Source organism: Triturus cristatus, chromosome 10 (assembly GCF_964204655.1).
Source record: "Triturus cristatus chromosome 10, aTriCri1.1, whole genome shotgun sequence".
In the NCBI taxonomy this organism is placed as follows: Eukaryota; Metazoa; Chordata; class Amphibia; order Caudata; family Salamandridae; genus Triturus; species Triturus cristatus.
The window spans coordinates 1,166,806,227-1,166,833,109 of NC_140593.1; the positions used below are offsets into that span (position 1 = coordinate 1,166,806,227).

At 42.5% G+C, this 26,883-nt stretch overlaps 1 protein-coding gene across 1 annotated transcript in view; it reads right to left on the minus strand.

Moving 5' to 3' along the window:
- The window catches only part of LOC146796862 (vomeronasal type-2 receptor 26-like), a 139,419-nt gene that overhangs the window by 89,955 nt on the left and 22,581 nt on the right, over window positions 1-26,883 (minus strand). The window contains exon 4 of the mRNA XM_085631398.1: window positions 8,539-9,375. Within this exon, the coding sequence (XP_085487524.1) occupies window positions 8,539-9,375 (837 nt within the window). The remainder of the gene's footprint in view (window positions 1-8,538; window positions 9,376-26,883) is intronic.

The window sequence follows — 26,883 nt, forward strand, 5'->3', positions numbered from 1 at the left end:
CACATCTCCATCCCCTGGTGTGCCATTGCCTCACTGTGCGGCAGTTGTTTCCACTCCGGCTACTGATGTGTCAGTGGCACATAGTGCTTCAGCCGGTACTGCAACGCCCACAGGTGGGGCAGAGCACACATCCAGGGACGAGAACGTGGATGGGTTTGTGATCAGAAGGAGGCACTAGCATTCATTTCCACCGCCTGGCCTGTTTCTGCTTGGTGCCGCACATGGCCCAATGACCTTCCACTGACCCCAGATACACTCCAATGCACTCACCTTGGACAGCGACATGGACTGCCATATCCTGTTTGATGTCAATGGCACGGAGACCAGACTGCACCCTTCCTCTCCCACAGTACTTGTCATCCCCGGATGGACTCTGGCTGGCCCTCCATGGGCCCACATTGTGTAGTGTGCTTGGCATTGCCCTGTACCACTCCAGCTGCAAAACTGCACCGAATGTGCAATAAACATCCAGTAACGCACTGCTGTGTTATGTCTTTTATCATTCATGTATGAATGTGTGGATGAATGTAGGGACATTGATTTCCCTTGCGTCAAGGATGCTCATTCTTTGGGATGCCAGTCAGAGGGTGCTACATTGCCTATTGGTTTCCGGGTGCCGTGGACACTACAACATGGACACACGCATCAGTCACTTCCTTGTCCGTAAATGGACTGAACCAAGCCAGAAACCACGAGTCATTGTTGCAAGCCCTGCGCTGGTCCAGCGTACTGCAGGCCAGACCACTCCGCTTATGCTCCGAGGGGGGCCCTCATTGCTACCTGTTGCAGGCGTACTTGCTGGTGGTGTGCAGGTCACTGGTCTAGTTGTCAGCATGTCACAGCCACTCCCTGAGGGCAGGTTTGCAATACACCACACCCATCCGGCACAGGCGACAAACGCCATGTGACTCCACCAACATAAGGGGCCGACAACGTCACGTTCCCCTCTGCCGGTGGTGACTGGAGGATGGATGCTCCACGGTTCTCAATCATAAAGGGCCCATGAGTTGTTGCGCACAGGGTTAGTGGCATCCGAGGCCTTGCGGCCATCACAGGCCTACCAACACGTGGCGCTGACTGGGGTTGCACAGGGTTAGTGGCAACCGAAGCTTTGGGGCCGGCACAGGCACCCCGCCACAGGACGGGGACTTTGGGTGCACTGAGGTAGGGGAACTTAAGTGCTGAGCGGGTGTGCAGCCTGCGAGGATGCCCCGTCCCGGCGGTCCGGACAGCTCAGGTTTTGTGTGCCCTGCTGGAGCACAGTGTAGGCCAGAGCCAGCGGGCAGCACGGGCCTATCGCCATGTGGCATTGCTTCTGGGATCACAGAGTTAGTGGCACCTATTGGGCTGAGCGGGTGTACAGCCTGCGTTGATGCCCTGTGCACTGGTATGTCCTCTACGATGGCAAAATCAAGACCCAGCATCACATGTAAGACCTGGTGGACTGCGGGGCTGCATGATGTGGAGGGTGCCATGTCCGCGGGCCCGGGGCTTTTGGCTTGCAGCGGCATGTGGTGGGATATCTTGTCTGCACGCCGGTGGTGGAAGGTGAGCAGTGAGGCCTGTTTGTGCATGGGCGGGCATGCTCCGATGGGCGGCAGGAGGGGCTGGGGTGCCTCTGCCTGGGTGTGCATGGGCAGGCATGCTTCGATGGGCAGCAGGAGGGGCTGGGGTGCCTGTGCCTGGGTGCACAGGGATGGGCAGGTGATGTTGTCTTGTGCAATTGGGTGTACTGTGTCAATCATGTATCTGGACTCTGTTTCAGATGACGGGTCTGTCTCAGATGTGTGACCTGATGAACTGCAATACATACCAGCAAGTGGTTGGAGACACATCGGTGGCAGCAGGTGAGCAGTGTGGCCTGGGTGTGCAGGGGGGGCACTGTCTCTCTCTCCCGATCTCTTCTTCTCTCTCTCACCCCCTCTCTTCTTATCTCTCTCTCCCCCTCTCTTCTTCTCTCGCTCTCTCCCCCCTCTCATCTTATGTCTCTCTCCCCCTCTTCTTCTCTCTCTCTTCCCCCTCTTCTTCTCTCTTTCTCTCCCCCTCTCTTCTTATCACTCTCCCCCTCTCTTCTTCTCTCTCTCTCTCTCCCCCTCTCTGTCTGTGTATCTCTCACTCCCGCTCTTCCTCTCTCTCTCCTTCGCTCTCTCTCTGTCCTTTGATGTGTGCAGGACACACCTTCTCATCATGATTTTTGTCTTGCAGGCTGAGACCTACGGATTGTCCCGAGGGGAGCTGCCATGTGTCTTCATTTCAGTTCAGTGTTAATTTTATTAAAGTTTCATTTGTTGCTGCGAAAGTGAATGTGCGATGCTCATATTTGTGATGACACATGCATGTCAACAGTTGTGATTGTGCGTCATCATGCGGAATATTTTGTACATGTTTAGGCGTAGCTGATGTGGCATGTCTTTGGTCGGGGGGTGCCGGGGAGGGGGGTCCTGGGGGTGGTGGCGGCAGGTGTTGTTGCCCTTTCGGCCCCCCGGGCTGCATGTTCAGTTGCCCAGGTGCATCTGTTGTTCTTCAGGTGGGGCCCTGGGATGGGCTCCCTTTTGTCGTCCGACTTTGCACCAGGTCAGAGCAGGGGTTTGTTTCCTGCTGCTAACGCACCTTATTGCCTGTTTTGTGTTCTTATCGCCGATCTGGCTGTTCGTTGAGAATGTTGTGGAGTGGTGTTGTTGCGGCTTTTGACACAGGAACGCCAACACCAGCTTGTGATTGGGGCGATAAGTTTATCGCAACTTTGGCTGTGATAACGTGCCGTTAACTCGGCGATAGATCCTTGTGAATATGCCCTCTGGAGTTTTTTTTCACTCCCCTCTCTCTAGTTGTTTCATTTTTACTTGAAGGTATTATTGAAGCTTGCCTACCCATTCACAATGATCTACCTAGACAGAGGGTGCAAATGAATTATATGGCCTGATGAAGACCTGGACTAGGCAAGACTTTATAGTTCAAATTATAGTTACATTTCAAATTAATCTTTCTCGTTTGCAGTAGTTCTTAATTCTGAAAACTTACCAATTCATTGGGTCGTGCATTAATATTGCTGATGTAAACACTGGCAATAGTTTTTGAGTGATCTGGGGAACTACTGATAATGTTAAATTTAGATACTTAACATAGACATAAACGGTAGATGGCTGATAACATTTAGACAATTTAGATAGTGAGCAGACTAATAGGTTAAGGATGTGTAATGAAATATCAGAGATTAGCTAATGTTTGGCTTGATTTGAAATTATCTAATGAATTGTGCATCATAATTCTAACCGATCTGATCTACATCAATGGTCGACAAATAGTGATGAATAAATAAACATATAATAGTAAAATACCAACCATTGTGTGAACATATTAATTTCGGGACACAAATGACTGCTACGTCTATTATCACCTGCAAATGATAGATTCTCTGACAGAATTTTCTGATTCCTAACACTCCCTGTATAACATGGTACAAGTTGTTAGAAAGGAAGTGACAGACACCTGTCAATTCGACCTTTCTCTGAAAAGGGTGCATTTCCTTTTTGGGCTTACACGATCCACCAGGTGTGACCCCAAAACTATTGGGATGAACATGACACTGGGCTCTTGAAATCCAATTCCGTATTCACATTGGTCCTAGGAGGGCCATTTCACCCATGACACTGGGCTCTTGAAATCCAATTCCCTATTCACATTGGGCCTAGGAGGGCCACTTCACCCATGACACTGGGCTCTTGAAATCCCCTACCCTATTCCAACTGGGCCTATGAGGGCCACTTCACCTACCGGTCCTTATCCTATTTTAGTCTCCCTGTTTCAAGCTGATGATTGAGATGCCCTCTTCATGAAGACAGGGCTTCATTGAAAAAGTGACCCTACAGATAATCGGGCGTAGTTGAAGTTCGATTACTCTGTTGTGTTTCGATGTCTGCATATAGTACTTCTATGGCACAAACCTTGTCGAAAGGCAGCAGAGAGCCATACATGGTCAATGACAAGCACAGATTCAACAAGTAATAGGAGAGGAAGTTGAGCTTCGGAAAGTTAATATATTGTAATGCAGTACTCTTTAAAGAGGTGAATGTACAACTCTTTCCGAAATATGACCAGTGTTTGGGTGGTCCAGATGGTTACAGGGATGTTGTTCCAAATCCTGGGTGCATAGATAGATACGGCCAGCTATCTTGGCTGCGGGTGTGCAGAGAACCACTAGAGATAGTGAGTTTGTCTGCAAGATAAGTAGGGGTGCTGGTCGTGATAGCTCTGCAAATGACGCGGCTGGCTTTGCAGAGGGAGTAGACTGGCAAGGGAATTCAATTGAGTTCCATCAGGATGAGGGTGAAATTATCATACTTGTTGAAGAGATGTTCTACAGCATACAGGATGCCCTTATGGAGTGTCAGTGTGGAGTCTGAGAGGCCAAGGAGTAGGACACTACCACCACCCAGATGTGAGAATACAAGGGCTTGAACAGATGTTATGAAGTCACTTTCTGAAAGAAACAATTTGGTTTTCTTTAGAAGAATGAGCTGGCAATAATTGTAAACTTGTCAATGTGTCCCTGGAGAGTGAGGTTGGCACCCAGGATGAATCAAAATGGTTTGGTTTTCAGTGAAATTTGGAGTTCTTAGCAATCAAGGTTCATATCATTGAGACAGGTTTATACTGTATTGTGTTTGTTATTACTGATAAATAATGTGAATTCTTTCTTGGGGGGGTTGGGCTTCAGGTGGATGCTGGATCTCCAGTTTAGGATAATGTGCAAGCAGTATTTGAGGCATAGGGGGACACACTTACTAAAATGTCATGCAACACAGAGCAGCAAGCAAAGTTGCTGTGCTGCATTGCATGAAAGGGAAAGAGCAGAAAAGCTACATATATACAAAGACATGGAGAATTTCTGCTGTCGCCTTGTGCTGGTGCAAGGGTGCCTGCGTTACAGGCAGGGTTGTTTTTGTGCAGGAAGGGACACATTCTTGCACAAAAACAATTCTTAGAGGCATTTTCCTGTTTCTATGTGTGTTGCAGAATGTTGCACACCTGAAAATAGGAAATAACAAGGACAAACAAAGGTATTTCTCCTTGTTACACCTCACTTGCTGTGCCATAGCATGTTGATGCATTCCCCAGCTTACAAGTCTTTATAAGTCTGGGAATGTTCCAAAATCCATGGGTAGACACATGAGAATACCCATGCTTCACTAATAGAACTAACCCAGCGCAAGTAGGTGCCTTGCGTTACTTATCTTTACAAAGCCATGCAAGACCACACAAATCAGTCCTTTGATGGCTATGTAAATATTAGTGAAGCCTTTATAATATACTTGCTTCACCTTGCAGAAGTCAAGGACAGCTCAAACGCTTCATAAATATTGGCATGGATATCAGAAGCAGAGGAAATTTTGCAGAAATTATGTTTATTTCTGTGTGATGGAGGCACATCTTCAAGGAATATGTGGTACCCCTATAGGACGTTTCCACTATTCATTCACTAGAGGGGTGCACAATTGTTTGTCTTCACTCATGATGACAGGTAGGTTGGTAGAGGCAGTGATGAAACAATATTGTAGTAGTACTGCTGCTACCACTGCGTGGAATTTGGATAACCAGACTGAACACCACCTGATGTGTGTTGGCTTGTCAAGGGTTTCAGCTTGGAAAATTCAGTTCATGGACTTGAGATGGCGGCTTTGCAGAAAGTAAGTCTAACATGTATTTGTAAAGCGCAAGTTCACACCCAACAGGGCATCTTGGTGCTGAATAACAGATGTTTATTGTTACCCAACTCAATGGTACTCATTTTATCAACCTCAGAAAGGATGAGAGGACTCGCCGGGATTTGAACCTGTGACCATAAGGTCAAACACAGGCCCCTGCAGTGGATGCATTAGTCCACGGAGCCACCAGATCCGGTTTTGATTAAAACACCTGTTGGCTCTGCATTCAATTTTCTTGTGCGATTTGCTTGGTGAAATAGGCAGTATGTTACATCCAAAAAATCCAAGAAAATGAGGCGCTGTCTGTTTTTAAATAAGAAAGAAAGAATGGTTGGAAAGGAGGTACTTCCTGATATCTCCAAATATCAGTTCCTCAGTGGGGCTCAGATGTCCCAAGTGCGAGAAGTATGAAGCATTAATCCTGAGAAAAATTCAAGCTTTCATTGCAGTATACTAGAGAGTCTAGCCACTGTTTTTACTTCGGAGATCTCCCCCCTCCCTCAGCAATAATCAACTTACCACTTTGCAATTAAGAGTGCCAATGTGGTGTATCTTCTATAGGGTGTAGGGATCTCCTGAAACCAGCTCACTAGTGCAGTCGGAGATTTTGGGGAAAGGGCAATGTGATAGTGTGACAAAAACCTGCAAATATATGGAGGCTTCAGGGCAGAGCCATGATAAAAGCAGGAAGTCAGCCTCCGAGGAATTAGATCTAACACAAATAGAGCCATCTCTGAGACCAAAGCGCCTCAGTGCCTTAGGAGTGTGGCACATCTGCTGTAAGAACTTAAAATGAATGGCACATAATCTACTACTCTGGGACAGGTTTGGTCTGTTATAGGTTCTTCTATATCCCCCTCCCATCTTGATCTAGCAGTGTCTGATGCATGGGGTCTGTCTTCCATGGCAGCATGATGCAGCATGGAAATCAGTTGTTTAGTGGAGATGGCTGCTAGTTTTCCCTCTAGCATTTTGCACATTTTGGGCCTCATGTAGGTAGCCAAATACCGGTCGGTAACGGCCGATTTTCGGTAATTATACCGTTACCGACCGGTATTTTGGCTATTGGTATGTAGGGGGTCAATTTCTGGAATCGGAATTTACCGATTCAGTAAAACTACCGAATCGGTAAAATTACCGAATCGGTAACGTTACCGATGTGGTAATTTTACCGATTCGGTAATTTTACCGATTTGGTAAATTCCGATTCCAGAAATGATATGTAGGGGGAGTGTGTGGGTGTGTTTATGAGTCGGTATTTACCACCAACTTATAGTTGGTGGTAAATAATTAATGTATGTGTGTATGCATTTTGGAGCGCGTAGCAGTGTGCAATGTGGCATACATACATGCCCTAAGGGCATGTATGTATGCCACATGTGCACACATGGCCGAATCAGGGGTGCAACAGGGTGTCAATGTGACACCCTGCCACCCTTGCATGTTCTCCACCATTACCGAATCGGTATTTACCGATTCGGTAATGAGGCATACCTTCCCCTCAATGGGAAAGTATGCCTCATTACCGAATCGGTAAATACCGATTCGGTAATTACCGAATTGTAACGAATCGGTAAAAATTACCGACTCATTACCTACATACGAGTTACCACTTCTTAAATACCGATTCGGTACGGCTCGGTATTTAAGAAGTGGTAACTGGTATGCTACCTACATGAGGCTCTTTGAGTTCTTGCGGAAAGTCAGGTGCTGTAGTTTTGATTGCGCAACGTAGGTGGCAATAAAGAAAGATGACAAACAAGACTCCAGAAATTGCCTGATTCTTATTTAGATCCCCCATTTATGTAAGCCTCACCATCAGAGTCGCTGAGGTGCTTTTGATTCATGCGCCACAGGAAGCAGTGGGCAGTGTTTGAGAGAAAGCTCTGGGGAATATAAGATCTATGGCCATGTTGCGAGTGCCCAATAATGACCACAAAGGGGAGGGGTGGGCCCCATCAACCTCCACCACTATGTGTGATAGGTATGGAGTTGGGACAATCCAATGCAGGTGTGCCTGGGCACACAGACGATAGAGTTCCATTTCAGAGGTTTTAAACCCTCCCTTGTAAAATGGGAGATTCAGTGTTTCCCAGCTGAGTCAAGGATGTTTTCCTGCCCATGTCAATCTGTTGGTGTGTGTATAGGTGGAAAAAGAAGGATCTAATGAGTGGTAAAGGCATGTTAATGAAGATCTACAGCAAGTTGGGCACTGTAATAATTTTCATGAGGCTGATGTGACCTACCAACGATAGTGGAAATTATTTCCAACATGCGATGCAATTTTCCAGTTGGCTCAGTACTGTGTCATAGTTTTCTCTAAACACCATCTATATATCATGGTGGATTGAAATGCTAAAATACATAAGTGAGCCCTGGCCTCAGTCTAGGGGTAATTCTGGGGCGAACCTATGCATGTTGTTTGTGAGTGGCAAAATTAATGATTTGCTCCACTTATTCCTTGATAACATATAAATAATAATATTATTACTTTAACTGAGCCTTCTCCATTCCAGTCCTTAAAACATCTGTATTTATGACTCATTTGTTGGACATTTGGTTGCCAGTACCTGAGGTTAGTAGGTTAGATGGCTGTTTACGGTCAAATCTATTACAGATAAAAGCTCACAAGGGGGGGGGGGGAGGGTGCTGGTGTATGTTTTGGTTGAGTAAGGCAGCAGGATCTTTGTCTCAGACATCTGGCTTACCTCGCTATTAGGCATGTATTGGGTTAAGGAAAATTGATTTCAGTAATATGTTTAGTGGATTGTGAGCTAATAGCAAGGCTTAGCTATTCAAGAGCAAAATCACATCCACATGTGAGTGTGCTCACCTGCCATTGTTGAAAATCCTCAAGATCAGCACACAACTTGTTGGTAAAGGGACCTTCTTGTGGCTTGCAATGAATCAGATCATGCAGTGCCTGGGCAAAGGCATAAATGGCAAGGTTTGCACAATAGGGGAATCTGAAATCATTCACATCAAAAACAGAGGCATCAAGAGACTGAATCTTTTCCATCCCACTGCAGAGTCCTTTATCATCTGTCATGTTCCCTGTATTTGTCCCATTAACAGTATTTTTCCAGTTGCATCTGAAAAGTTGCGCCCAGGCTCTCTTTAAAAAGATGTCCTCCATGTCCCTCAATGGTTGCTTGTTATACAGAAACTCTTTAAACCCAGGGATGTCCCCACTATACACAGCAAATCCCAGTGTGCCATTCAATGTTTCCCATAAGTCTCTTTCAGAAAACACTGCAGAAGGAACCCAAGTAGTAACTCCAATCCATATTTTTCCAGTGATTCTCTGGAGTGATATCTCCTTCAGGATTGGAGTGATATGCATTGCCTGGGTACAACAGACAATCACTTTGGCAGTGGACTCTTTCACAATGCCCACAACATGGGCCACAGATGCCTTGCTGCTTTGTGTGGGGAGAATCTCAAAGAATTCAATGCAAATCCCATTATTGGTGGCCTCCTCCTTAAGCAATTGACTTCCCTGGAGACCAAGGTCATTATTGGAGGCCAAAATTCCAATCCATGTCCATCCAAAATAGAGCAATAATTGCACCAGAGCATTTGGCTGGAATGAAAGGCTTGTCACTGTCCGTAGGAAAGTTGGAAACTGGATTTTGTCACTGAGAATGGGGAGTGCAGCAGCATAGCTGATCTGTTCAGGGGGAAAAAGATACATCCTCATTTAAATAAAGAAATACAAACAAAATGTTCCTGATGCGTCATTGTTCTCATATGTTTCTAATGTAATTCCTTCATGTTATAAAGCTTTTAATGATAAAATGTTATTTATTGAAAAATATTGCAATAGCTTAAAAGACAAAAGGATCAGAACTTTAAAAGAGGTTATCAACTGAGTGATAGGCGAATAAGTCATAAAGGGAGGGAGGAACAAATGTCAAAGATCAAGTTAGAATGTGAGAGACTGTAAAGTAAAACAAAGGAGGGTGGAGAAGGAAGAAGGAGGCATGTATGGGCAGAAGGAAATGAAACCATGTTGCTGAGCCTATAGTGGCAACAATTGTGAAACACACTGGACTCTCTTTCACCCCTTCTTTGACTTATGCAATTACCTCTTCCATTATGACACAGTGCATATTAGCTAAATGTCTTAAAATTGGAGAGGTTATCCCTCTTCTCAATCTTGAACCCTGAAAATCTACACAACTTTGCTTCCTCTGATATTTACCTTTCGTGCCAATAGTTCTTGAAAGTTGTGTTGCACATGAAAAGTTACTTTGAAGAAAACAACCTCCCCCTCGCCCCTAGAGGGCATAACATATTTTGGAATGACCCTACAGGAGCTCCAAAATTAATAACTTTACCACATGTGAAAATGAAGCCTTGGGAAACCTGCTGATATCCACTCTGCCTCAATACTTTAGGAAGAGGGGCTCAACACCAAATCTGACTACTGTGGAGAATCAAATCCCTCATCCCAATTGAAGACTTGCTAATTCTTTCAATGCAAGACTATGGCAACTGCTTAGAGGCAGATGTAAAATTCATTTACCTCTTCAAGCAACAGCCTTCATGCTGCAACTCCCCTTGTATCAAGAGCCAGAAGATGTGATCTCATTGCATCTTTTCTGAGCTCTGTAAACAGTAGCCACATGAAGTCCTAGTAAACATGCTCTATGAGTCATCACTATTAGTACAACTTTAAGCTGCCTGATGGTCAATTTCCTTCTTGTATCTGTCACTTATACTGTGTACTTTACACTATTCTACATTCCTTAATCGCTGCGTGTTATTCATTGTTTATTTCAATTTCTTCATTCAAGTTTGACTTACCGCCCCACCACCCATTGTGGAGTCAACAAAAATACAAACAAATCCACAATGTACACGTTCCCAAAAAAAAAAATATTACAATTATAAAGAATTCTTTAAAATACATAAAAATGCAATAACAATCGGAGTTAGAACCAGGATTACAGATGAAACCCAACTAATGGTTTGTAAATGTTACATTATTCCCCTTTCCAAGCAGTGTATTTAAAACATGTCTACACTGCAATTTCTAAGATGTAAACTCCCAAATCACAGGGAGTACCGCTTACCAAAAACAATCTGCTGCATTAGTCGGCCTGATTTACACCACATAAAAGTAAAAATAATTAAATAATAAATAAGGTAGACAACAAGAGAGGAAGAAGTGAAGCACACAAAGATTCTAGCCGTGGATTAAGGGAGGAAGGAAGGAAGACATTAGGGAATGGAGGGTCAAAGAAAGGAAGAACCGAGAGAAGAAAGACGGAAAGAAAGAAGGAGGAAGGGAAGATGGAAAGAAAGAGGAAGCAAGAATGCTATGCTACAATGAAGGTAGGAGTCCAGGAATGGAGGAACAAAGTATATTATAGAGGGTAGATGTAGATATGTGAATCAAATAGGGAAATCAGAATGGAAGGAATGAAATAAGGTAATAGGACTGATGAATGGGAAGAAAGGAGAAAATAAATAAGGGTGGAGGAAAGCACATGAAGACTAAAGGAATAAAGTAAATTAAGGTTTGGAGAAGTAAGAAAAGAAAGAAGGAAGGTGGGTGTGAGGAAGGCAGAAAAAGAAAGGAAAGGTGGAAGGAAGGATGGAAGGAAAGAAGGAATCACAAAGGAAAGTACGTTAGGATAAGTGAGGATAGAAACAAGAAAGAAAGAAGGAAGGAAGGTTGGAATAAAGAATGAAGTAAGTGAAGATGGAATTTATAGCCAGGAGAAAGTGTCTAGAGGACAAATTCACTGTGTTTATTTTTTTTTATGCATGCCAAACTTTGGTCCCCGATTGTTACAAGGTTTTTAAACGAGGTAGTGACTTAAGGATCCTGGACTTTTGATCTCAATCCATGAGAGTTCCTGTATACAGGAAAGGTAAGGGAGGTGATCCATGCTGCTTTCAGCCAATTTTGCTCATACATTGTGTAGTGAAAATAGCAGGTTATTGTGGAACAGATTTTGATGCGGGCGAGGTTTTCTCAGAGGCCCAATATGGTTTTAGAATTGGCTTGGGCACTGTGGAACCAACATCTTTCAATTGATACATTTACAGTTGTGAATAGGCATTTGGCATTTAGGGACCTTAGTTTGTCCTTTAACCTCTGACAATAGGCCAAATCTGTGGTCCTGACTGGCCAATAGGGGGTTGGTAGGAGTATTGTATCCTTTTTGCACCACCCACATAGCAACATGAGTGCTAAGATATGCTACAGTACCAAGGACACTTCTACTGACTCTTTGAAACTGTCCACGGGTGGCAGACAATGCTTTGTGTTGGCTCCAATTTTATTTATTCTTTACATTAATGATTTATAAATCATTTTAGCTACAGGGTACAAGAACGTTCCGCATATTGTATGGTGCCAGTTTTATTATACGCAGGCGACACTGATTTAATGGCTAGGACATGTCACGCTTTAGAAATGAACTTAATGGAATTGTGACAGGGATCTAAGTACTAATTTAAACAAGACTTTTATAATGGTTACTGGCAATGAATGGCTAAATCGATATATTTTATAAAGAAGAGCCACTATTTAGAGAAGGTCAAGACCTTTTCTTATTTTGGTCTGGTCTTTGGCAGCTCATCCTCTTGAAAGGATACGCTGAGCTTAAAGCGTACATAATTTGCACATTCCTGCTTTCACTTTATGTTCTAACTTTGCACATAAATTAGGTAAAATGCATATACTTTGTATGTTGACTCTGTATCAATCTGAATGTATTGCTGTTGCTCGTTACTTTGCAGGTGTATCAGTATGCATCAACCCAAGGCCCTTACAGAGTCCTTTTTCCCAGCGACAATTGTCAGTTCCTCAATCCTGTCCACATGATTCCTGTCAAGAGGAACTTGGGATTCGCTATGAAATGGATAGTATATATATATATTTTCTCTCTGGGTGCCCTGATACGGAGACGCACTCGCAGTGGATGTCAGTCAGTCAGTCAAAAAAACTTTATTTGGTTTATCACAACCATAGAGCACACAATAAATAATTAAGACAGCCAAAATTTAAAAGCATAGTATTTCCAAAAATGTAATGCATTGTTTAAAATGTTTCCGATTTTTATAAAATTTCCAGCCCCAAATATTTATTCCAAGTCCGCTTTTAGTAGAAGGTTAGCGACCAGTATCAAAGAGCTTTACCCCACGGCAAATTAAAATGTATGATGAGCCTCCCATGCAGCTTGTTACGGCCTGCCTGCAGGTGCGGATGTTTAATTCATTTAAGATTATTTTAGAAACTTCCTTCTTTCATCTTTTACTGTAGGGCACATCAGTTGGCATATGGATTCTGTGCGGTAGCCACATAAATGACAATTTTCAATTTGATGTTTACTTTTCCAGGTAGGAACTAAGGGGCAGATTTACAAGCCCTGTGCGCCACATTTGCTACGCCGTTGCGTCACTTTCGTGACGCAGCGGCGGCGCAAAGCTAGCGCCATGCTGTGCCTTATTTACAACGTGACGCATCTAGGGAGATGCGTCATGTTGTAAAGCCCTGCGCCACATTAAACCTGCGTCAGGTTTAATGTATGCAGGCTGGGCGTTATGGCGGAAAAAGCCTCGGAAAAGTGACGCAGTGAAATCTACGAGATTTCATGCAGTCACTTTTCCGACGCTGGTGTGTCAAATCCTTACGCCTGCTTCAAGCAGGCGTAAGGCGTGACGCACCATGTTAGGGATAGGGCAGGTTGGAACAGTGCTGGAGTTGCGTCGCGCTTGAGACACAACTTCAGCACTGCGCCAACCTTACGCTAGCAGATGCGTCACGCATCTGCTTGTCCTTGCGCCACGATGCACCGCATTATAAAGGCGGCGGATCTGCAGTGGCGCAAGGCCAAGCTAGCGTGACGCATCTTCCCTGGCGCATCCCTGCTGATTTGCAGGGATGCGCCAGGGAACGTAAATCTGCCCCAATGTCCTTCGATTCATGATCTCCTAGTCGGTACAGCATAAACCTCTTTTTTAATGTTAGTCGAAAATGAGCCGCTAAATAGGCTTGCGGTTGTAGCTTTGTGTATGAGTTTATTACAGTCCAGACATGTCGACGTTTGGTTAATCTACTTTTATCTTCCATAAAGGATAATTTCTTGGCCTTGGTGTTGCACACTCGGTTAAATGCTGTTCTTTCCATCTTACTGTTCCAAGCTTCATCGATGTCTAAAACTTCCAGGGCTGTACTCAGATGTTTGCCCCATGTGTTTGGTGTTTTCTGATCAAACTGAGACCTTATTTCGGTCCAGCATAGGTTATTCAGAGATCCAGATTCTGACGCTCGGAATTTCCAGGACAATTTTGCAAAGGTTGCTTTTCTTTGATATTCCTGATTCTGCAGGCCAAATTCCAAGCGTATCTGTGCTGGAGATGCTCCTTTAGGAAGGTTCAAAACTGCTTTGTATACTTTTGTCTGCAACTCATTTAAAATGTTGATTTCTTGACCAGGCCATATTTCTAGGCCATAGGCCAGAATTGGGAGTAGTTGTGCTGCCATTATTTTCAAAAGGTGACTGTGGGAAGGACATCGCAGTTTCTTATACAGTTGTTTAAAGGCAAAAATTAATGATTGGGCTTTTGCTTTTATATCTGTTTTGTGATCTGTAAAGGACATACATCGGCCCAGTTTAATACCCAGGTATTTATATGAGCTGATTTCCTCAATTTGTGCGCTCTTTGCTTGCAATTTTTATTTTCCTGGCCTGGGACCTGCTAGTCACACCACCTTAGTTTGTTTCTTATTTAATTCCTAGCCTAGATGATCAAAATAATCAGTCAGGTTGTTGTTGACTCTTTGCAACCCAATTGGGGTTTGGCTCACAACCACTATATCGTCTGCATATTGCAGGAACTGAATTGGCTTGTTTGCCAGTTTAGAAGGATGACCATTTACTTTTAACAGGTAGTTGTTTAGGTCGGCTAGATATAGGTTGAATAGGCACGGTGAGAGGACACAGCCTTGTTTTAGTCAGTTGGTTATGTTTATCTTGGAGGATATTCTGCTGCCGTGTCTGAGCTTCACCCTGGCGCAGGTTTCGCTGTATAGGGATATTATAATGTCAATACATTTTTGAGGCAATCCACATGCTTTCAGTTTCAGCCAAAGACGATCTCGCGGCACTCTATTAAAGGCTGATTTTAGGCCGATATAACATGCAAAGAGACCAGCTTTTTTACTTATAGCTTTTTCAATTGGGATCGTCAATGCTGCCAGGTTCGTGATGGTGCCCATGCCCTGCCTGAAGCCTGTTTGGTATTTAGGGATTATTCTTTTTTCCTCCATGTAATTGTTGTAAAATACATGATGCGAAAAGTTTTACCTCAACGTCGATCAGGGCAATGAGCCTGTAATTTCCAGGCTCAGTACGACTGCCATTTATGTAGGTTGGATGAAATAGGTTCCCTCTCCAGGACTATGGCGTCTAATTTTCGCAATATAGGTAGTTAAAAAGTGGCGTGAGGTAGTTGGCCCAGAAATCAGGATCTTGCTTAAAAAGTGCATTTTGGAGACCGTTTGGCCCTGCGGCGCCCGCAGTTTTCAATTTTTTTATCACTACTTTTAGGAGTTTTGTTGTTGTAAGGGTTTTTAAATCTAGAGTAATGGGTTTCATTTGGTCCCCTTCCAATTGCACTATTTTTCAGTTTGGAATGACCTATTGCAGTTGCATCCTCCAGTATATTCAAACCTGTTTCTGCCGATGTATGAGTACCAATTTGTGTGTTATTATACAATTTGTCAATACGTTGTATCCAAGCTGACTCACTTATTCCCGCATTTTGGTGTGTTCCTATTCCTTTTTATTAGATTATTTATTAGCCCCCAGAATTCGCTGCTGTTTGGCAATTTGCTTGCCCACAGCAATTTCTCCCAAAGGTTTTCAGTATGCACCCGTTTTGCGTCCCTGCACATGTCCTTATATTCCTTTATCATTTTTATGATTTTACTATTGTCTGTAGCTATTCCCATTCTGGCTGCTGCGGCCTTGACTCTTGCCTCCATTGCAATTTTCCTCTTCTGGTCTCGCAGCTGTATGTTGTACCACGGTTCTTTTCTGGTGCCATAAGTCAATTGGCTTGCTAGATTTACTGGGAATTTGTTTAGCAAGGTCATTCTTAGGTTCTCCAAATCTTGTTCTAATAAATGGGTGCTCTGTGACCCGGTGTTCTCTACATGTTTATGGACTGTGTCCATTATTTGTTTGATGTTTGTTACTCTCCACTTAAGACTCCTTTGATTGTGTATTTCTAGCATTTTGGCTAAAGCTGCTGTGTTCTTTTTATAAAGCAGGTTTATGTGTAGTGCTGTTTCTTGAGGGAAATGGTCACTCTCCGGACGAATATAAATGCGAAAATAGTCAATTAGGTGCAAAAGGTCCTTACTGATTAAAGTGTAATCTATGGTGGATTGTTTCTTTCCACTAAAAAAAGGAATGCCAGCTGGTTGATCCCCCTTTGTATTTCCGTTCAATATGGTAAAACCTAGGGATTCCAGTTCTCGCTCGCATTTGTTTACTTCAGACCCCGTTTGGTGTTCTCTCTAGTTCAGGTAGCCCCCTGTTAAATTGCAGTTATCATAGCCTGAGATAATCATCTTGTAATTTTGATGTGTCACTTGCATTTTTTTTATCAGGTTTATGAGATATGACAATCTTTCCCTTTTCTTCTTCTTGTCGGGGTGGATATATATATTTAAAATCAGTAACTTCCACGAGATTGTCTGTGAGGGACGCTTGCATTCCAGTTTCATGGCTTGTATCCAATTTTCTCCCGAGTCCAGTTCTTCTAATTTCCAGTCCTGCTTTACCATAGAGTATATTGACAGCTCCCCCCTTGGGTGTCCATAATTTGATATTTTTTCTGCCAGGACAAGATATTCTTCGTATCCGACTATAGATCTTGATGTTAGATTCCATGTTTCTTGTAATGGATTATGTTGAATCTTCCCAAGAAGGAGACGGTCTCCTGGTCTTGTCCCCTTTCTCTGAAACCGTGGGTGTTCCAGGAGCAGATTCTTATCATTTCCTCCTTTTGTGTGATCGATTGGACCTTTATACATTGTTCCCTTCGAGCTTTTTTGTTTTCATCAGGATCGTTGTAAGTTCAAGAATTGGGGAACCCAGGACCAATCTTGATTTTCTTCTGACTGTTATTCGGACTGTCTGGGGCTTGGGCTGAATTTGTTTAAGCATATTTCCTGACTAGATTGTGTTTTTTGGGGTCATACTTCTCGCCCCCCTCAAAAAGGAAGTTGTTGATCTTTTATTTGTTTTGGTTGGATGATGCGCCTCTTTATTTAATAGCGGGTATAGGTGTTCTATACGTGTCGGATGTGTTAGCGTTATGCCCCAAGCTTCAAAGGCCGCTCTTGTTGAATATATCAGTGTTGTTATTTCATTTGAAGACCAAGTTATACGGGTTGCCTTTGTCTCTGTTCCTTTTTCCATTTGTAGGAATCCTACTGCCAAGAGGTCTGCTGATGTAATATTTCTTAATTTTGGAATCTCTTTAAGCAGGTTTCCCCTGTTTAAAGTATCCAATCTGCCTTTGGTTGAATGTTCTGTCCTAAAGATTAATTTATGGCAAAACTCCACTGAATTTTTTCCATAAACGTTTCCCAGGCATTATTTCTTTTTTTGCACTTGTTGTCTATGACGGCCCTTTCCAGTGAGGGAGTATTTGATATTGAGGTGCCCTCACCGATTATTTCATATTCTGTTTTTGCTATTTTTTGGCCTACGTATAGCCGTGCATTTTCCTTTTTTGTTTGTATTTCAATTGGTAGTTTACATACACTGCCCTGTTTGTCCAGGGTAATTTTTATTTGGTTACTGATACTTTTTTACTTTCTGTTTGTAATCCCAGCATTTTTAATGTTGGAGAAGATACCCTAGTTGTCTGGTCTGGTATCTGAACTTCTGGTTTCCTTATTTTCGTACTTGTGTCTGCTTGGTCTCTGTTTTTTATTTCTGTGTTAGGGAATAAGACTGGTGGATCCAATAATTTAATTTCTCCTTCTTGTTTTTTAGTTACTATTTTGAGTTTGGACCTAGTTTTCGTGATATCTGTAATTTCCTTTATATAATTTATGTTTTTTATTCCCACACTCTGGTGGCTCTGTATTTTCCTGTGTTCTATTTCTGGTGACATATATTTACTTTGCGGGGATGTACTGGGGCTTCCCGTACGGTCTTGTGTGTTTAATCCTGGGCTACGTGAGTCTGCTTTTGATGTGTTTTTACTTTGATCGTCAATGTTATTATTTGACTCACAGTGAATGATTCAACAGAATTCTTTATTTAAAACCTGCATTTCCTTTCCAATTTTATCCATGGCCTGACGCGATTCACAGTGGGCTGCTCCTTCCTCATAGGCATTTCTCTCAAAGACACAGTCACAATGATACAACCTCTCTCCTTTTCTGCCTCTCAGGTGAGTAACAGAGTCTATGCATGCTGGGAGTTGGAGTGTGTTTCACGACGATTCATCCCTCCAGTGGGTTCTGTGTTGTTGCCTCAATTTTAAAGGTATTTAATTAGCCTTCTAGTGGGCCTCAGAAAGCAAAGTCGGTTTCTATTTGCTATTCACTGTGCTGCTTCAGCTCCGAGTCATTCAAAGCCAGCTGCCCCAGATTCCATTTCCCTCGTGGTGCGAACTCCCATGGCCGGACAGACGTGATCTACATGTTTCCCTGGGTGCCCTGATACGCAGTGGATGATTCAACAGAATTCTTTATTTAAAACCGGCATTTCCTTTCCAATTTGAGCCATGGCCTGACGCGATTCGGAGTGGGCTGCTCCTTCCTCATAGGCATTGCTCTCAAAAACACAGTCACAGTGATACAACCTCTCTCCTTTTCTGCATGCTCTTGGGTAATTGCTCTCTGATGGGCCTCTCAGGTGAGTAATAGTGTATTTATTTTGGCTGATGCATAGCAATGCGTTTCAGTTGCACAGTGCAACCTTGATCACGATACGGATGTCAGTTTTGATACATTCATTACATGTTTCACCTTTATAAGTGACAAAAACAAAGGACTAAACAGCAGTGCAAAAAATGACTGCCATCTTCTAACATTTGGATATATCAATACATGTGGTACATCTACTTCATACAGAAAAAAAATCAAAAGAATATTAAATACTGAACAATATGTAAATGTTTCATTATTGTCAATTGTTACTCCATTAATATACTCCTCCAAGTTACATTGTATATCAAATTTATATCCAAATTTAGAATTTTAAAATAAACATTATTTCTTTTGTAGTACATATCATACTAAAATTTCACCAAATGAATGGCAGGCGTGCACCGTCATTCATACCCATTAAAAATTAATCAATCTGCCACCATAGCATTGCCAGACATTGCATAAATGAAGAACTGGAACATATCATGTAATAAACAAAATTCAAAAGGAGAAACTTTTGGCTATATCAAATCATTGTAGTATCGCCGTCCACATGATTCATAAGTTGGCTATAAACACCTGGTTAACTCACATCATTCTGACCAAGTGGGCCATGTTCAAAATAATTGATAAGGAAGCACCAACTAAAATAAATCAATAAATACTATCATTCAACCTGTTACCACAAAATTATTATTATTCATATTATATTGTCAACTGTTAATCCATTAAAATCAGTATACTGTTAGATAAAATATCAACTAATGACAACTTCTGTCTAGCTAGATACATGATAACAATTAACGTCAACAGGTGTACAATTCTTCATCTACATTTAGGTCATGGAATTCTATGCTGTCCATTTCTAAGATAAACCGTGTTGCAAGTCTCCTAAGTTTCTCCCTCTGTCACCCCTCTAACATCCTTAGATATTAGTCCTATGCAGCTATAGCTTAACAAAGCTTCATCCCGCTTGCAATATTTTCAAAATGTGCCAATGGGTAACTCGATCATGGTTTTGATTGCCCTAATATGTTCCAGGATTCTTCTTTGCACTAGTAATGTAGTACTGCCCACATATTCCTTCGGGCAGGAGCATTTCAGCATATAAACGATAAACCTACTTCTGCAAGTAAATCTCCCTCTCACTTTGATGTTCTTGTTAAAAGGTGTCTTTAAGTAAGTGATGTTGACAACCTACACACCTTACACTTAATACAGTTTCAAAACCTATAGTGTGAGTAAGCAATGTTGTCTTTCTTTCAGTCCTAATAACACTTCTAACTAAATGATCCCTCATTTATTGAGCATTTCTAAAATGCATTAATTGAAGTCTGGATACTTCCTGTCCAATCAAAAAATGTGTAGGTGGCTGATTATGGCAGCACCATGGCCAGAGACCAAAAAGGGCAGAACAGTGTTTCTGACCCCAGGAGGAACACAATTGGAACAAACAACCCATTCTGCCCCAGATCGACAGAGCGTCCACTAGATAATGGGCTAAATAATAAATAAAAAAAACAAAGGGGTGGGGCAACCCCATGTCCTACACCAAAAAAGGGCAGAACAGTCTTTTTTTCACCCTGAGCAGGACTAATTGGAGACAAATACCCCCCTATGCCCCCAAAGAAACAGAAAGTTCTCTAGACACCAGAGCTAAATTAAAAAAATATAGAGGGTGATGGGAGCCCGATGACACGCAGGGCCTTGCACTCATCCCCATAAAAGAGCAGAATAGTCTTTTTGCCCTGCTGAGGGCAGAATGGAGAGATTCTCCCCACTATGCCTACCTTCTGGGCAGAAAGCCCACTAGACACTAGGGGCAATAGAAAAAGGATGAAATCAAAGGGATGGTGGTGACCCACCACACACAGAGCTATGTGCCCGCCCTAAAAAAATGGCAATACAGCCTTTCTACTCTCCTTGGGGGCAGATTGAGGGGTTCGCACAAAGGGGTCGGACATCCCATTGTGGAAAGGACCATTCCCCCACCCAATATAAAGGGCACAACAGTCTTCCTGTTCACCCTGGTGTGACAGAAAGCCCACTAGACACCAAGAAAACTAAAGATAAAAACAAAGGAGTGGTGGCAGGCCACCATGTGCAGGGCCATACCCACACCCCAAAAAGGGCATAACATTTTTGTATTTCCCGGGGGAGGAGAATGGAAGATTTGCCCCTGATCTGCTCACCCGTGTGGGTCAAACCCTACTGGACACCAGGGATAGCTAAAAATAATTAAACAAGTGGTTAGGGTTGTGGGTTTCCTACCATGTGGGGAACCATTCCCCCAACTAAAAAAATGCCATCAAAAACAGTGATGCATGGAATGCTTAAATTAGTCTCAGCAACTGGCAATCGCTTGGGCTGCATATCAATCCATTGATTTTCAGCCCTTATAAGGGCTCATCAGCCAGGTAAAGTGGCACAGTGAGCAGGGGATCCACATCTGGGCATACCTGTCACATTTTGGGCATCAAACACAAAGTGGTGAATGGGACGCTAGCAATCGCTGAGCCAGTATCCTAATCCGGTATTCTTCAGCTTCCATGCCATCTTAGGTTTGACCCAGCCATATGCAAATCACTCTTGACCCTGTTCCAATTGGAACAGTCCAACCAAAATTGCCAGATCAGGTTCTCTATGAACAGGATCACAAGTAAACCAGGATTGATTTTGCCCTTATTAGGGCTCATCAGCCAGGTCTATCTTGGTTCCCATGGCACAGTGAGTAAGGGTTCAATGTCTGGGCACACCTGCCACACTTAGGTCTTCAAGAACATGGGCATGGTAGGTGAAAGGATGGAATGGGATGCAGCCTGATGGCCAGTGGCTGAGAGTAATCCAAACATTGTATTCATCAAAGAATATTTTTTATATAAAATTATATAGGGTCGGTTCTGGCTCATCCTAACATCACGCCCAATCCTTACCCCTCAACAGTCATTCTGCTCCCCTGGGAACTAAAACATCCCCAATTCAATGGCAAGTGAGAGCAAATTTTTATTCTTTTGGGTGTAGTATTTACATATAGGCCAAAAAACTGGAACAAAATCCCAATATTGTGCCACTTGCATTGTCGGTGACATTTCTGCAAACAATGAAAGCGTCCCCTTCGACTATGGATCCTCATGGAATCCGGAATAACTAATCATAAGAGTTTGAACAAATTCCCCTGGCAAAGGGCCCATTGAGCCCGAAATGCATTGGGATTGACCAATTGGGACCTCAACTTTCATGCAAACTAATGCAAAATAATTTGTGTTTTGTAGAACTAACATGAAGTTCACTTGCCCAGTAAAGAATTTATGAAGTAGAAAGAATACATTCAATTGACCGATTACATATGGCTTAAAGCGTTTTGAATGGGATCACTCCACTCATCTGGAGAAAAAAGCTGTGCACTAAGGGGACGTCTCCCCTAGGGGGACGCTTTCATGATTTACTAGTACGCTCGTGGACCAGAGAGTGATACCTGCAGACCTTTGCAATTTATTGAACCTCTTTTTGCATATTTGCTGTACATGTACCACCCTTTATAATTTCTGAAAACAAGACATCAAAGGGAGGTTAGGGTGGCATGCCACAAATAGATCTCTTGACTTGTTCTTACCCACAATGCCCTACAAGCCTCAAACTTTGCTTAAAATCACATATTTTCTTTCCATTTCTGTAACATAAACTTTCAGAACACGCAGTAATTCTGAAATTCCCTACCACCCAGCAATCCCCCTTTGTCCTGATGAAGACATTACCCCACTTATGTGGCTCAGCATAACGCCTGCAGGACAAAGATCCCCATAACACAATGTTGCAATATAAACAATAGAAGTTAATTCTCAGCATTTCATTTGTAAAAGAATGAGCAATAGTGCCCACATTTCTGCTCAGAAGCCCGCAGCCAGTGTTGTTCAATGTCGGGGCACTGAATGCATAGGCCTTACTGTCTTAAATGTGCTTCAGGCCCCTTTAATCCACTAACAAACACTGCCTGTTGCTTTATCTCACTCATGCACCCTTTGCAATGTTTTTCCATCTTTCTTTTCCTCCTGCTTTCCACTTTGTTTGATTTTCTCTCTCTTGCTCTCTGATGCATTATAACAAGTGCCAGTCCCTAAAAATGAGTGCTGGTGGCCCCCAACAGCAACCACCAGCTTAAATTAAGCTCTGTAGGTATTGTAACTGGTCCCGGCTCGACCACCACCTAGGGCTAGGGTCACCTACCAAACCCAGACATTTCTGAAAAGTAGACACAAAGGGAAATTTAGGGTCATTTGCCTTGCCAGGATTTCACAATGATTTCTTACCCACAATGCCCTGCAAACCTCAAATGTTACCTAAAATCAAGCATTTATCTTGCATTTCTGTGACATAAATGTTTGGAATCAACAGGGATCCACAAGATTTGTGCCACCCAGTGTTCCTTCACTTGTTCCACTAAAAAGGCGAACCAGCTTGTGTGGCTGGGCTTGGTGCCTGAAACAGCAACAGTTCAAACCAGGGTCAGTGGAAGTCCTTGTGAGGGGGGCCCAAAATCCACAGCTAACCATTAACATTGTAAAAAAAGGGTTGATTTTGTAAAGTTTTGTATCACAGGTGTGGGGCAATTTTTTATGTGAAGATGTGTGAAAACACAGAATAGTAGAACATTTGTTATCAAATGGATTTCTCTGCATTTGTGGTGTCAGAGAAAGAAGACGTTTTTGTAAAATGATGTCTGAATTTCATGATAGTGTAGGTAACCACAAATTCAGAGGTGTACAAATAACCACTGTTACTAAACTCAGCATTTTGTGTATATTTCAGAATCACATAGGTTTCCTTCATACACATTTTTAATTCTTTATATTTTACAAAATGAATTGCTATATAGTTGATATACAATGAAAAATCGTAGCACTGTGCATCTCAGTTTTTGGCTCTGGATATCACGTGTTTTTGGAGAACCTACAAATGCTATTGTAAATTACCCATTACGACAAGAAGTTAACACGTGAAAAACCTGTCACCTACAACAATTTTTTCCTACTCATTTTCATCATTTTCTATTTCAGCAGTTAGTTCATTTTGGAAAACCTTGAGGTATCTACACAAATTACCACTTGCTGAATTCAAAATGTCTACTGTTAAGAAATGTATAGCTTTCATTGATCACCTATGGTTTGCACATCTGTTTCTACCACAAATTGCAAGTAGGTTGAAACCACAAAAATTAGGAAAAATGGACTAGCTCTTTGAAAAATGCAAAAGCAGTTGCAACTCTGCTTGCTCCTGCAAGCTGGTAAGATAGTAGACCTACCACAGAAAAACATTAGTTGGTGCAATTGTTTTGGAAAAAAAACACACGCTTTCTTGCACAGTATGTTTTTGTCAGAGTTCAAAGCACTACCTAGAAATAACTTAGGAATCAGTCATCCCGCTTAGGGGAAAGGCAACATTGGATTTGAGGAAAAAAAACATAGACTTCCTCTATGATATCCCTTGCTGGTTTGGTCTTGTTATATGTGACAATTCTCTTCATCAGTAGAGGCACCTGTCAGTCTGACACCTCTGAATTAAAGTAACAACTGGGCTTAACACTCCATTCACTATGTCCGGCTAACAAGCATGATGAATGTTGGTGACTGAGTGTGAAAAAATGTGAAAGAGAAGGATTATCTGGTGACCAAAGATTTGATCATTCCAGGTTACCCAGAACCCACCTTGCCCTTCTGAATACTCTGGGTGGGTTATGTAACTTTAGAGAGTTGAGGTTCTGTATTAAGGATTTTTTTGTCATTCCTTGTTACCTCAAAACCTTGTACATTGCTGGGTTGTGAAACTTTGACCTTTGAAGGCTATCTACAAACTGTGCATTCACTGTAAACACTGTTACTACACAATCTGCAGCAAACAACTTAAAATTCCTAGTCACACTTATGTCTTTTCTTTTGTAGGACCCTGCAGCACCTCTCAAATTGCTTTGCAATTGTAGGATTTACTCAACCTGGAGGCACTATGAGATGCACCAGAAGGGAGAGCCCTCTTAGGGACGATAAGTGTGCATTGCTGCGCTGCATGCTCATGTGCTACTGTTTAATCCCAGGAATAGAATTTAGTTTTTCTTCTTTGTTGTCAGGTGTTCCAGGTTTGTTCATAGAAGACAACTTAGCTTAGAGAGTTCGGTGACTTCAGGAGCTTAGGTGTCGGGAGATGCCAGCATTTGATTTGATTAGATTTGATTTTACATTTGGAGAGCGCAGCAATTACCCCAGGGCATCAAGATGCTATAGATCATCATCTGGAAGAAGTCCACTAGTACTCCAGATTCAAAAGATAACTACTAGGAGAATAGCCAGGTCTTAAGAGCCTTCCTAAAAGGCAGGAGCTGAGGTGTAGCCCTACTATTTCCACTGTTGAAGCTGGAAGAGGCCAGAAGGATCCAACAACACCGTCAGATAAGTACTATATAATAGGCAATGAGTAAGGTGGTGCATGGCCTTTTATAGGTGGCTGTGCCCAACATGGCTCCCAGTCTCACAAGATTTGGCTTTCCTGAATTAGAGAAGCATGCTATGGAGCAGAAATCTCTCCAGTTACTGGAACTGCAACCCTGCCACCCTGTTTTTGCTAATGAATAAAGGGCATTGGGTGTCCGTACTCCTTTCATGGTCATGTGTGCTTTTGGTGGACTAGTCCGCTGTTGAGGATGGTATGGCTTTGGGTTCCTGGTCCCCCTGCTCCCTCTTTATAGTCTTGTGTGCCTCAATAGACCCTAAGCTGCCCTCAATGGTCTCATGTGTCTCTGGTGTTCCCAGCAGTTGTGCCAGTTTTTTCCACCAAAAAACAAAATGTATCTCTATTTTGGTGATTTTATCAGTTCACTCCAGGGGACTCAACACATCCTGGGCACCTTTAGAATCACCAGGATGTTGAATATAAAAGACACAAATTTGGTGTGGAGAAAAGTTACGAAAGTTTAAATGTGAGCTACTTCTTAGATCTAAAAAAAGGGCTTCACACCAGAGTGGGAAAGCTCTAGCAGTCAAGAGGTTAAATAAACATATGTACTCTCCTTCAGCACTTCTAAACGCTGAACCCTAAAAACTCCTTACTACCCACGACACCACCTGTACTTGACTGTAAAACCTTCTTACTACTACTATGTGTCGTTCTGAGCTCTAAAAACTCCTATTCCTTTATACCACTCATCTCTGAGCCATTACATTTCCTTATTACCCATATGTACCTGCCATTCATGCACCCTACAAACTCCTTCTTAACCCTATGCATTACCTACCCCTGAGCTGTAGAAATTCCTTACTGCCCCTTAACAGTATCTACCCCTAAACCCTAAACATCACTTACTACCCATTTGCACTGCTCATGAGTAATTCTTTCGAATCCATTTCTACCTCCATACAGAACATATCCCAGAGCCCTCTGCACCTCCATCCCTAAACCCGAAAGGCTCCTTACTACTCCTAAGCTAAAACCATACCTGCACCCTAAAAAAACTTTACTACCTCTTAACAGTATCCATCCCAAACCCCTAAACCACCCTTTCGCTCTACACATCAATGAACCTCACATGACCATTTCTTCCCCTATACCCTACTGTTAGACCTTATATCTTTTGGCGTGGTTTCCCCTGTAGTTTTACCTCTGACCTCCTATTTTTGACTGTGTGCTGTATTTTGTTTTTGCTGGTGTTGGGACTCTGGGTACTTTATCACTGTTGACCAGTGCTAAAGTGCAAGTGCTCCCTGTCTATTATGTAATGGAATTTGGTTTCTCCATGATTGGCATATTTGATGTACTAGTTGAAGTCCCTAGTACAGTGCACTGTGTGTGCCCAGGGCATGTAAAACAAATGCTTCTAGTGAACCTGCTGGAAGAACAGTTCTGGGTTTGACTAAATGGCAGCAAGGCCAAGTCGATTAGTAAGTACCAAGTTGAGTGCCAATGCTGCACAAGGCTTTTGCCTACTCTTATTTTGACTGTGTGTTGAATTAAACAATCACATAGTTGACTCCTTTTTCGGTCAGATTTAATCAAAGAGGTAAATCAATTACATCATATTTTTCTTTTACATTTTTCAACTACTCATGATCTCTTCATAAAAAAACCACACCGTGTTTTAAACAATAATTTTGTGACACAATATAAGTACAAATTTGTAAGATTTCGACACCTTCCAAAATACAATTTTGAACACAAAAACATTCAGCTCTTCAACATTCATACACATACACACCCATTCATATTCTTCAATAAATATAC